Raw genomic sequence first — 13243 nt, forward strand, 5'->3', positions numbered from 1 at the left:
ACATTGGAGTATAAGTATTGGATACGAATGTTTATTCACTTGAATCACCGTTTACTCTCTATTGTACACTTTGGAGTTTTTCAGACAGCTCTAATTAAAAAATATGTATGCTCACAATATTATCACCAGGTAAGTCTTCCAATGCCTCTATTATGAAGACTCAATATGTCAAGTAAAACGTACATCAAAAGTTACTGAGCAATTTGTTGAAATAAAAATGGCAGCAGTCACATTTCAAATTAATTTTCAATTTAATCTTCCCAAAATGAGACATTAAATTGCAGCTATCCATAGACCGTGACATCCCTGGAGTCATCACATTTCATCATCATATGGAGGAAGGGTCTAAACTTGGCATTTCAAATGTAGTAAAGTCTGATCAACTTGAGCTTGTTATGAAAGAAGATGGAAAAAGTTTAACGGATCTTTTTTTTTTTTAAAGTTATATTGCTAAATTAAGCCAACAACCACTCTGAAGGTGGTACATGAAGAAAACATTTTCAAATTCAGCATAACGTTTTGATCTTTCATTTGAGCGGGGCAACAATCTAACATAAATAACAAAGTTCCACATCATTTCTCCACATTTGAATTTATGAAACACTCCAATCACATAGTCCAGCTGTGACTTCAGGATGTCAGGTAAAAGTGAAACAGTGTATTTACACAAAGCAGGTAAACAGGCTGAAATAGTGCTTACAAAAACAAGTTAACGTTTGCGCTTTTTATAATAAACAGACTGGAGTCAAACCTGATCAAAGTGGGGGGGGGGGGGGGGGGGTGTATACAGTATACATGTCCTGGTGCAAATCAACACATGCTACCCATTAATCACATTAAAGAACCACACTAAGAAAATGTTTAGCAGTACAAATAAAAATACAGTTAAGACAAAAACTAATAAGTGTGTGTTTCTGCACACACTAACCTACATAAAGACCAAAGTAAGGCAATGTTATTGTTTATCCTGGATTGACTCCATTAACTGAAAATATTTCTTCACTCAGACCTCTAACTTTATATGGCAGGAACATGTACTTGTATAGGAGCGTGATGACTAAACTCTGCACAGTGACCAGTGGCTGCACCCACAGAAAAAATGCTGTCAAACTCGTGTCAGTGTTGTCATGGGGCATGATGCACAGAGCCGTCAGATAGTTTTTTTCATGTGCAAGTATGCAACAAAAAGCGACACATAATGTGACAATGTACTTGATAATGGTTAAAAAAACGATGTGGCGTGTTGTGTTTTACAGATAGGCACACTGCGCAGAAGTCCACCACAAACAACAGAATGGACACTTCTCTATTTATAAACCAAAAAGAAATCACCATCGTCTAGTTGCATCCTTAGAGCCCATCCATCCCGACCACATGATCATCTACGGTTTCAGTTTGTTTAAAGCTAAAATGTTTTGATTAATGACAATATAGTGTAAAAGCTGCAGACGTGTGTAGCTCCAGTTTAGTAGGGCGTAGTTTAGTGTGACATTAAGGAAAACTAGCATGTGCAAGTAAACATCTGAACAGATTTTTTTTTTTAAATCACGAAGCTGTGCATAGACATCCAATAAAGATATGAAGGACGGACTGTCACACAAAAAGAATTAGGATGGAAGCAAGAGCAAGTGGAAGCAATCTTCCACCTTTACTGAATCATTCATTCATAAAGATAACTTCTAGCCAAAATGATCAATGCGTGTGGTTACAATATAACAAAAGTACTACTGAGTACAGAGTGGTAAATAAGAGAACAGCAAAGGCCCTTTTCTTCATGAGTCATGTTGAAGATCCAGCCATCAGATGTGCACAGAATCCCTGCCAATAAGCTGAGCTGTGTCGTCGTCGCCACCGTGGTGCCGCTCATCTTCTGTCACATCGCATTCTGAGTCTGTATCCTCCTGAGGGGAATAGTAGCCTTCGTATCCCAGGACGGGGGAGTTGTCATGAGCCGGCGAGGAGATGCACTGGGCGGTGGTCACTGTAGTGGTGGTGGCTGAATAGGCCCCCGGACTCCCAGAGGGGGAACCGGGGTTGGATGGGCGGAGCAGAGGGGTGCGCTCCGAGTCAGCATCACCCTCAGTTCCTTCTTCTTCTCGTCCACCGCGTTCCTCCTCGGATTCTGACTCTGAGTGCTCTGGGTTGCTCCGGGTGACCCTCTGTTTGCACACGGGGCATGTCTTCTTGGTCTTGGTGAGCCACGGATCAACACACTTGCAGTGGTAGGCTACAAGGAAGAAGAATTTCAGACAGCTTAGGAGCATTTCCTGCTCTTTACATTACAGGGCACATCACATCGGAGGTTCGTTCACAGAACACAAAATGCAGTGTGAACAAAAACAACAAAAGGTTGAAGTTATTATTACAGTATTATAGCTACAGGATAGCAAACAAACAAGCAATGATGATGCACAAGTGTGGCAAGTATGGTAAGCCCACAGCACTTACTAGTCCCATTGTCCTCACATGTCCTCACCCCATATGCACCATAAACTCTGAACTGTAAGCCACTCCTCTTTTCACACGCTTTAAATCGTGCGGCTTAAACAATGATGCGGCTAACTTATGGCTAAAAGAACTATAGTTCCCATGCTTACAGTGTAGATTCAGGAAGTAGGGAATTGGACTAGTGAAGTGGACGCTAGTATCACGTTTTGAAGTCTTACTTAGCGATCGTGTTTCGATCTGACAATTCTTAAGTAAGTTCGATCAAGTGTAGAATTACTACAGCTTCTTGTTGGACTGCTTGGACCGCGGCAGCTGTTGAACTCCGATGAAAAAAGCGTCTCACGTCTCACTCATCAGAGGTAACGAGTGACGCTGGGAACAGTGAGTGTAGGTAGGATTGCAAGGTTTATAGTATGTCTTTCTGTGTAAATATCCCAATTACAATATATGTAACAATATACGTACAAAACTTATTTTGTCGTTAAATTTGGTGGGTGCGGCTTATATTTAGGTATGACTTACTAAATTAAGTCCTGAATTTATGGTATTCACCAGCATTATTGCTCAGCAAAAGTATCTCTCAGCATTTCCTCCAAATCTCGAAAGGAAAGAGATTGAATTCAATAGTGTTTCTCATCTGCTTTATCATTCGCAACTTTCTGTGGCCCCGTAGCGGCCTATTTAGCAGTTGCACTCGATAAAAAATGCATGACGGTGAGTCAGTAACGCGTAGGATGCTTTGTTTGGGCACTCAAAATTGCTGAACGATACAGTAAAAGGCAATACTGTACAAAACCAGACTGGATGAAAAACTTGACAAAAACCCGACCATACGAAAACGGGGACGTACAAAAACTGAGGTGTGGCTGTATTTAAACATTATTTACCATGTGAACAGGGTAAAACTCGTAGCTTGTCTCCTTCTTCATACTCGTCTAAGCATATGGCGCACACATCATAGTCATCCCCTGAAAGAAACGAAAGAAGGTAAGAAGGAAGTTTTTAGGCCTCGGAGAGAGAAAATGTGATGTATATTCTCAACAAGATAAATATTAAATTCAATAATTTTACAACGTCAACTGATGCTGAAATTATAATTTTGTTATCTATCGCGTCATAGAAAACAACAAAATTATCATTTGAGCATCAGTTGACATTGGCTTAGAGTACAGCGCAAGCACCAAGTGCAGTTCTATGAAGTGCATTTTTCAGAAAATCTTTTTTACCTTTCGTGAACTTGTGAGTTGGAATGCGTTTGAGCTGCTCCTTGGATAAGCGATTTTTCCTAAGCCTTTTTCTGTACTGCACACAACGCACAACCTGAAAAACAGGAAAAGGCAATTTTACCGATGCTGTGAGAAGAAAAGTGTGAATAAGCCAATTGACAAAATACGTTGGTCAGGGTGTTGACTAGGGGTGTCACGAGAACGTGCCGATATATCTCATTCAGAAAACAACAGTCTTGTGATAATAAATAACTTAACTAATCACACAGTAAATGAAAATGAACTCAACAATTTTGCCTGCCTCAATATATTGCCCTGTGTACTGTATGCCTCTGTTTTTGTCTTCTCTTGCCTCTAAACAGGCAGTAAGAGGGTTCACTCTGTGCTCCATATAACGGCTAGAACGAAGTGAGCCCTCTTGTCAGTCATACAGTCTATCTGTCTCTGTGAGGGGAGGCGGGGCGCCTAGCATACACACAGCAAAACAGTGTAGCCTCGTAAGGAGCAATGCAAGCTGACGTAGTAGAAATTAGGACAGAAAAAGATGCTTGCAAAGCCAACTGTCACAGCCCGCGTGTGGAAACATTTCGGCTTCAAACCAATTGAGCAAGGTAAGCCCATCATCACGGACGAGCCGAATATGTCCGCAATGAACCTGTCCACCGAAAACATAACCACCCAACCCAGTTTTCCAATGGGGGGGAAAAACTATGCATCGAGATGCTGAGACTTCATCCTGACAGTCAACACTCAGACATTTGGTCGACAAAGTAAATACAAACAAAACAATGCATACTTTTCTGTTGCTATTATAATTTGCTATTGCAGTTTTTGTCTTATTTTCCACAATGTTTATTTACATTACATTAGTTTGAGGGAAGAGCTGCTGCCAATATTGGTATCGCCTGTTATCTGTATCTGTAATGAAGTGTTCGTGTTGGACAACATCGGTTATCAGAAAGAAAACCAATATCATGCATCTCTATATACGCTGCTATACCTTGGTTTGCTATGCCTGTTACCAATGACTCTCAGTTATGTTCTGTCATTCCCCCTCCCCGCAATACTAAGTCTATAATAGTACAATTATTCCTCATACTCACCAAGATAACAAACATGACAAGTATGATCATGCCAACCACTCCAGTGAAGGGAATAAGGTAGTATGACAGTGGGAAAGCAAACTCTGGCTTTAAAATCACATAGGCTCTGCAATACAAGAGAAAAATGAATCAAGACTGAAACACCAAATTAGACACTATATTGTGGCTCCCGGCAAATCTACAGCAATGGAGTTTTGCAATCTGTACCCTTGATCTAGAATTATAAAATTCTTAAGAAATTCCGAGGCATAGAAGCTGGTGAACACCGAGGGGATGTCAATCTCCTCTGCTATAGTATCTGGAAAACACAAAAAATATATAAAAAATTGGGCGAAAACTAGGCATGCCTGTGAATGTGTTGACTGCCTTACCGTTACTGTAGTTCATATTGAGCAGAGAGTCAGAGTACATGTTGTGAACAATGGCAGCGCTGTACCCAGCTTGCTGTGCATGTAAGACCTTTAAAGAGTCCCTTGCATTAGATTAGTCTTGCACTAGAGAGGGTTTGATGCCTTTAAAATTATAAACTTTTCACTGACCTTTCGATCAAAATTGCAATCATAGCGTCTGATGAGAACTATGAATTTGGTGGTGTTTGCGTCGATATCTGATGGCAGCTGAGGCGGAGGGTCAATTGCTGCACAGCCATTGAGGGGGCGGGACAACACCAAAACACCCTTTAAAATCAAGGCAAACCTGTTATTATATTGTACTACATTTGCCATTTTACATTATTATTATTATTATTATGCATTCCTCTCCAAATTCCCTCACCATGAGTCCATCCTTAGGAAGGGGTGACCCGAACAGGGCTGGTAGGTCCTCAAACAACACGGTCATGTTACTGTAATGCTGTAGGAAACAAAACAGTACTTTTGATGGATGATACTCCAACAGCAATCTGTTTGCTGACGCCGTGTTACTTACAGCATAGATATATGCATGTGTGGGCGAGGGTGATAGGCTGCATATAATGATGAAAAGGGCAGTTAACGGTGCTCCAGCCCACCAGCCACCCAGTTGAAGCATCCTTTGATGGTTGTAAGAGTACTAAAGTGAGATTTAAAAAAAAAAACATTCTTTTGAGTACCACAGAGAAAAAAAACATACATTTTAATTGAAATCAATTTAAAATAAAAATAAGATGGTGTCGCTGAGTGGTACTACGTGCACATTTGAAAATGAGCAATGGAAAAATGAATTCACATCGATTACAGTTTCCTACTGCCAAGGCATGATCAAACACATAATGAGAACTATTTTTAGCCGTGCCATTTGTATTCTGTCAGTTTTCCAAAATCAACATGAATATCCTGTTTTGAATAAACGTAGTGCACATTGGGACACAACAAACTTGTTCGTGACGCTGCCGCAAACAGGAAGTTAGATGAGTATCTGCGTAGCCACCCAACAATTGTATTGTTAGTTTAACATTTGAGCCAGGCAAATACGATGTCGACAACAAACTGACTGCGTGCTATTTACACCAGACATGTCTGATATGGTAGAATTTGTACAAGTTAAAGTCATTTCTGTGAGTGTTCCACATCCATCATCAACAATAATAGCGCAGCAGGGGAGTGGCTAGCATTTCAGCTAGTTGGCTTACCTTGATAACCTTTTAATGTCACGATACCGTTAAAATAGGTCCAAGATTTCCCCCCTCGGTTTCTCACATGCCACCGCGTAAATTCAATTTATGTTGTTTACTTGCCAACGTCGAGCTACCGGCCACTTTCTTCTAAGTGTACGAGAACACGCTAGCCAGAAAGGATTAGCGCTTGCTAGCTGATGTTTGGCTTGTTGTGCAAATGTTAGATAATAGTTAAATCCTTTGCGTGACAGAGCACTCTGTGGCGACGATGCTGCGCTTACTCACGGTTACACGGTTGGCAGAATATAAAAACGAAAATGGCTTAATGTAAGGACGTAAAATAGCTATTTGTTCAGTTGTCGAAACTTGCGTTCGCCAATGGCTTGTGTTTGTTATTGCTTGCTCTGTTCCCTTGGCTCTTCTTTGTGTGTCGAGATTCAATATCGACTCAGCAGCATCCTGAGCTACAGCGCCAATGGCGGCTGAACGTGGAAACAGCAACTAATCAGTATCGATGGGATTGATGGCTCTTTCAAGGGAGCTGTCGGCCGGTTCGTTACAGTTCTTTTTCAGAGGTGACTTGTTTTTTATCAAGGAAACACTGGTAGCACGTATAAGACAAGATCTGAATCAGAATAATTCAAACATACACATCCCACTATGTGTATAATTTCATTTGGCTGGCCTTTTCATTGGAAACATTCCATAAGGTGGTGCCATATCCCCATGCATCGACAGTGAGATCGCTATTTTCAATTTTGCCTCGCCTTAAAAACTCTGTGGTGCAATAAGAACTATGCACCGCACAGATAACTTCCATGCAACAACTTTACGTAAAATTTTCAATTCGAGAACATTTTAACAATGCAGATACATAAATAATAATACAATCTATATATGTTTATAACAAAATATAAGTAAAAGAAGAACAAAAAATAGGCCATGATAAAAATGTGAATGCAAAATTGCACTACCCTACCTGGAGTGTGTACACCTGAACTTTGAGGCGTGCTTACCTTTAAATTTTATCACCTGCATCAAAGTCTTTGAGACATTACAGGCTTACTTAATTGGCACATTACTGATGCAGCATCCCCCCCCCCTTTTCAACCTCTTTCTCACTACATGCCGGTGAAATTAACACCTTCGCTTATGTAATTCTGTGACAACCTGTGCATAGAAATGTGCTACTTTTTTATATTTTGTGATGTAATAGCAACATAATGGCGTGATAAAGCGGTTTACTTGCTAGAATTTGTTATGCTACCGTATTTAAACAGCAAGCAAACCTCAAATGAGTGAAGACTGAACATGATAGACTTTAAAATTATATTTTTTTCAATATACATGATAAATTAAAATAATCAAATGATGAATGGAAGGAATTTAAGTGTTGATGTGGACTTCCCATTCATCTTGGCGAGATCGAATTCAGTCGTGCGTCACATCTTTTTTATTACTGGCAATTTTCTTTGGCCCCATGGAGGCTTATTTAGCAGTCGCGCTCAATAAAATAATGCACGGACAGTAAGTCAGCAACACATAGGGTGCTTTGTTTGGGCACTCAATTTTAAGCAGAGGGGGGAGTTAGAACAATTCTAAGTGCCCCTGACTGAAAGTGGCCCCAAAAAACTAGAGATGTGGTAACAATAGTTGTCTGGGGAGGGGCCAAATGTACCAATTATTTTTTTTCATGGGGCCTAGAATTCTTGTTTCGTCTCTGAGTACAGGACACACGGACTACAGTCAAACCTCAATTTTTACTGTTTTTAGCGTTATCTTGTTTAGGGTCATGGGTGACCTGGAGCCTATCCCAGCTGACGTTTAGACATTTTATTTCACCAATTAACCTAACAAGCTGTGGGAAAAAACGAGCACTGGGAAAACACGCAAACTCCGTACAGCAAAGTCAGAGCTGAGATTCAAACCCAGAAGCACCTGAAGCAGACGTGCTAATTTATTTAGATGATCCTTAATCAATTGAATTTAGATGTCAAGCCAACTATAATCTGGTTTCATCTTGCAGCAGCCTATTGGGTTCTCCTGTGCGTTCTGCGACAAAGGGTTGTCCTTTGTTGTCCACTTAAAAATTGTCCTATTAAGTGTAACTCCGTTTTTGTTCGCCCCAGTTTTCATATGATTTGGTTTTCATAAAAAATTTCACCCAAATTTTGCCTTGTTTTTTTGTCTCGGTTTTCGTACAGTATTACACATAACAGACTAGTCCGTTTGCCCTGTACTGTATCGTTCTGCCAAATCATGTGCCCTACACGTTGCTGACTAACTGTCTGAGCATTTAAAAAAATGTATTTTATTATTTGTAATATTTTTTCAATTTATTTTTATGTATTTATCATTATTTTTATTTGCATTGAGTGCAACTGCTAAATAACTTGCCATGGGGCCAAGTTGCGAGTGCCAGCACTTTGATAAAGAAGGTGAGAAACAATATTGAATTCCATCTCGCCAGGATGTACGGGAACAATAAGTTCTATCCGTTTGTCATTTATAATTATTTTGTTTTGTTTTCGGCATGTAAAACTATAATTATTCTCTATAAAACGTGTTTTTTGTTCATATTTTAGGGTGTCTGGTGTGGATGAATTGAATTTACTTTATTTCCAATGGAAAAAATTGCCTTTTCGTACCTTTCGGTTTTCGTTTGACCTTTTGCAATGAGTTAATAACGAGGTCTCACTGCAATCAAAAGGTATGATGGGGTTAAATAGACTATATATTTCTACACCCAGACAAAAAACAAGATGATTCTCAAGTGTGATTGACACCGGTTGTCCTTTTCAGCCACATGAGATGGTCAAAATATGAGAAACAGCTCTCAGTGCGGTGCAGCGCAAACTACGACCAGTAAAAAACATGTTAAATATTACCCCTCTGACAGTGAATTCAAACGGAATGATTTTTGACGCTGTGCTTCAGAAAACCCAAAGAGAATACCCAAAGGCAGGGAGGATGTTATATTTAATGTACTATTTCACTCCATTTCAACAGTAAAACACAGCAAAATTGGTAACATGAAGCTGTTACATGACTACATCAGCGCAAACAATACTATGTGTGTCATCCACACAGCAATGCCTGATCACATCTTCTCTTCATGGGCTGCACGGGCCCACATTCCATCCCACATACTTCTCCTAGCCATCATAGAAAATGAGACACGCAGCATCTAGAAATTAAAAAACAGAATATTACACACATTCACATCACATGATGGTGATGGTGAACAGCGAAACTCACAAGAAGCCTTTTCCACAGCCCAGAGGTCCAAAGAACAGTTCAGTCGGTAGACAAACTTTTCGACAAATGCCTTTCAGACTGGGGCAAGACCATGGGAAGGATGCAGCCTCATTGTCAACAACTGCAATTAAATATTATATTCACCCCGTCTGCTGAGAGACTCGCACACGCTGCAAACAATGGTGAATATGCTTACCATTCAGCAGTAAAACGACCAAGACGGTCAAAACCAGCACGCAATAGCGAGACATTCTTCTTTCGTCCTTCTGTCCCTCCAAAGTGAGGACTAGTCATAATTTGGTGGTACTGTTGGTCTGAGAGGAGGAGCAAAGCTAATAAGAAGCAGCAAACTGATGATTTGGTGTTATTCAATAGAATAATAGGCATCCCTTGACAACATGCTGTTCTTAATCTAATTTAAAGAAACTACATCATTGCACCCAACTTGTGACTTAAAGATGTCATGAGACCGACATTGCTAAAACATCACCTTTTTTTTTTTTTTGCTTCTTGCCGATTTAAAATTAGATGATCATGTTTTGTCTTATGTTACCCGCGGTAAAGGTCAGGTGTTTGTCAAGGAGGGTCACGTTTGTAAAATCTTGTCCGGGCTCATTTCATCCAGCCAAAACAAACGCATTCAAACATCTCTAGTTACTTAAGTCCTTAACTGTTGTAGAATCAACTTTAAGTACTTTAAGGCATGATTGCATCTTTACTGTCTTTATTATCGAATTAGGTGCGTCAAGTTGGTGCTCAAGTTGGGTAGGAACCTGCTCCCACCACCCTTTGTATAAAGCGGTGCATATCTATCGGTATTTTCTCTGTCAGCGTGCAAGTGATGACACGCTCCAAACAGCTCAGTAAGTGCACGGTGCGGAATTATTTCCTTTGGATTGTAAATATGGAATTTGCAATGTAAGTGCTGGTTATGTGAGGGGGTAGTCAGGCGTCTTCCTTTAAAATGTCTAATCTAATCTGTTTGCGTCACGCTGCGCTCATGCGAGACATGCTGAATGAGCCAAGTTTATCATTTCACTGATTGTATTGGTCCAGACTTCCATACTTTGTACAGGTGATTGTGCCGCATTGAAATGTGCAGCTTTCCAAACTGTATCAGTCAGCATTATTTAATTTGATTCTTATTTGTGAATTTATTAGGACAAACCTGTCTTACTTGTTGATAGTAGATCATGTTTAGGTTGACTATTGGTCATGACTACTTTGTTGATGCAAAATGTGAAAAATAATTTATTAAGTCAACATTTTTTCTATAACTAGTATTACGTATTGCAGTATTGGTCTTATTTTGCGATAATTTGTGAAATGCATTCAGTGGCATATCGAATATCTCTAATATCAAGGCAGCAAAAGCCTCGACCTTGTGAGATGAAGGCGCTCCCTGCGTGCAAATCACCAAGCAAAGCCACACATACAGTACAGGTGCGTCTCAATAAATTAGAATATCTTTGAAACGTTCATTTATTTCAGTAGTTCCGCTCAAAAAGTGAAACTCTTATATTCTATAGATTCACTACAGACAGAGTGAAATATTTCAAGAAATGTATTTCTTAATATCTGAATCATTTTGATGATTACTGCGTACAGCAGGGGTGTCCAAGCTTTTTCCACCAAGGTGGACATACTGAAAAATGAAATGGTGCCAGGGCCCCTGTGACATTTTGTAAACTACGTTGATATGCTAAGAAATTCACAAAACCAACAATTAGTGGCAGAAACACAGAGTGTCACCCTCGATGCGCCGCCGGGTTGAGACTGCTACGCGGGAACCGGAGTAGATGTGTGTGCCCCGTAGCCGATGTCACATTTACATACCTCTGAAATGACGTCGGCCTTCTCTTTAAGCTGTAAAATTTGAAGGTCTTGCACCCTTGTCTCGTCCGTGTGTTTGTTACGTCGTGTATCTCTCTACAGCTCTGATGTAAACAAACGCTGCTGAACACAATGCATTGCATGATCACATGCAAGTATCGCAACATCTTGTCTTGGCCGCGTGATCCAAAATGGACAAACCGGATGGTATTTTGGACGCTCAATAAGCGGGCGAACGCAAGACAAGGCAAAATTTCAACAACATTTTTTGGATGTTAACCAAAAAATGCGTTAACCAGGGCGGATGTTAACCGAGGTATCACTGTATAATTAATAAATACTGAATATATTATAGATTAAAGTAACGGAAACATTGACTATAAACATAGATAATAGCTTATTGAATAATAAATTAAATCAAACTTTATTTATAAAGTGCTTTTCCTGCATATAAAATGCAACACAAAGTGCCTTAAAGAGTTAAAGACAATGCCCCCAACAACCCCCTTCCCCACACCCCAACCACGCACACTTACCCACAGAATTAAAGTATGAAAATATTAGATATGGCAGAGCACAGAGGAGCCAGGTGAGGAAACACCATCACGGGAGCCATCTGCACCAGGAGCCCATCAGACTACAGGCACCAGGACACTGACACATGGGACTTCCCGCAGTCATAGCCGACATAACCCTGACGCAGAGGGCTCCCTCTGAGGAGCACAGAAATTGCAAGCACCATGAATAAAACTAATAATAAAAATAAAAGTGGCATAAAGATTTAAAACCTGCGGTTTTCTGGCAGACTGTTCTGTAAATGGGGGTCAAAACACTGAAAAGACTCCTCCTCCATGCTGGTTCTTATCGGTCCAGAGGGGAAATGGTGCTAATGGCTGTGGAAAGCTCATGCAGCCCATCAAATTCTACTAAAGAGACTAAATAATAAAACCACCACTACTCCAGTGAATACGACTGACCAGAATGAAGTACAAATGACCCGGTTTTAATACTATCCGGTTGCCTTCATCTGTGCATTTTTTGTTAAGTGTGACTGCTAAATAAACCACCATGGGGCCCACAGAGACTTTGATAAAGAAGGTGAGAAACACTATTGAAGGAAAACTGCACTTTTTGGGGAATTTTGCCCATCATCCACAATCCTTATGTGAGACATGAACACATATATCTGCCTCTTTTCTGTGCATTCAAAAGATACAAAAACAGATAAAAGGAGACAGCTTGAGTTGTCTCTTTTACTGCACGTGATCCATAGGATCCACCTGCCCATGCTGCATACAAAGACCACTATAACACATTATGTTTTTGGGTTTTATATACATGCTGTGACCATGTAGTAACAGGTACATTCATGATGGCATGTAATTCTTACAGTATTTTGTGTATTTTGTTAATTACCGGAACTTCCTGCGGCATCTCGAATAAAAAGCCTGTCGCTAGCCAGCTGGTAGCTATTCGGTGTGGTATGGCTTAATGCGCCAGTAAAGTAGTTCGATCCATGTAGCAATGCTAATAACAACACTAATAATAATGTCGGTGTACCTTGGTTGATATGCATGTCACATTATATGCAAATGCAGCATTGCTGGAGACTTTTTCAGACGACTTTATAGGAGGAATAAGCATGTCCCATACGTGCAGTTATGAGCTGTCTCTTTTTATCTGTTTTTATATCTTTAGAATGCACAGAAAAGAGAAAGACATATGTGTTCATGTCTCACGTAAGGATTTTGGACGATGAAATTCCAAAAAAGTGCAGTTTT

The 13243-nt window shown here is 40.1% G+C and overlaps 1 protein-coding gene across 1 annotated transcript; it reads right to left on the minus strand.

Annotated features, from left to right (window-relative positions):
• Positions 1–232: 232 nt before the first annotated feature.
• On the minus strand, positions 233–7105 carry rnf167 (ring finger protein 167). The gene is made up of 10 exons (XM_054754805.1): positions 6387–7105; positions 5705–5827; positions 5552–5629; positions 5317–5454; positions 5149–5236; positions 4985–5075; positions 4778–4883; positions 3675–3768; positions 3336–3416; positions 233–2227 (listed from the first exon to the last, which is right to left on the minus strand). The coding sequence occupies exons 2-10, from the start codon at positions 5804–5806 to the stop codon at positions 1800–1802; spliced, it is 1206 nt and encodes a 401-aa protein (XP_054610780.1). The 5' UTR covers positions 5807–5827; positions 6387–7105; the 3' UTR covers positions 233–1799.
• Positions 7106–13243: the final 6138 nt, after the last annotated feature.

Source organism: Dunckerocampus dactyliophorus, chromosome 16, assembly GCF_027744805.1.
Source record: "Dunckerocampus dactyliophorus isolate RoL2022-P2 chromosome 16, RoL_Ddac_1.1, whole genome shotgun sequence".
Lineage (NCBI taxonomy): Eukaryota > Metazoa > Chordata > Actinopteri > Syngnathiformes > Syngnathidae > Dunckerocampus > Dunckerocampus dactyliophorus.

Excerpts from the sequence above, each read along its gene's own strand:
- rnf167 (XM_054754805.1), bottom strand. The coding sequence starts at position 5,806 with ATGCTTCAACTGGGTGGCTGGTGGGCTGGAGCACCGTTAACTGCCCTT. Across the intron at positions 5,455-5,551 it reads TTCCTAAGGATGGACTCATG|GGTGTTTTGGTGTTGTCCCG; the intron begins GTGAGGGAATTT and ends TTGATTTTAAAG. Across the intron at positions 2,228-3,335 it reads AGTTTTACCCTGTTCACATG|CCTACCACTGCAAGTGTGTT; the intron begins GTAAATAATGTT and ends TCTTCCTTGTAG.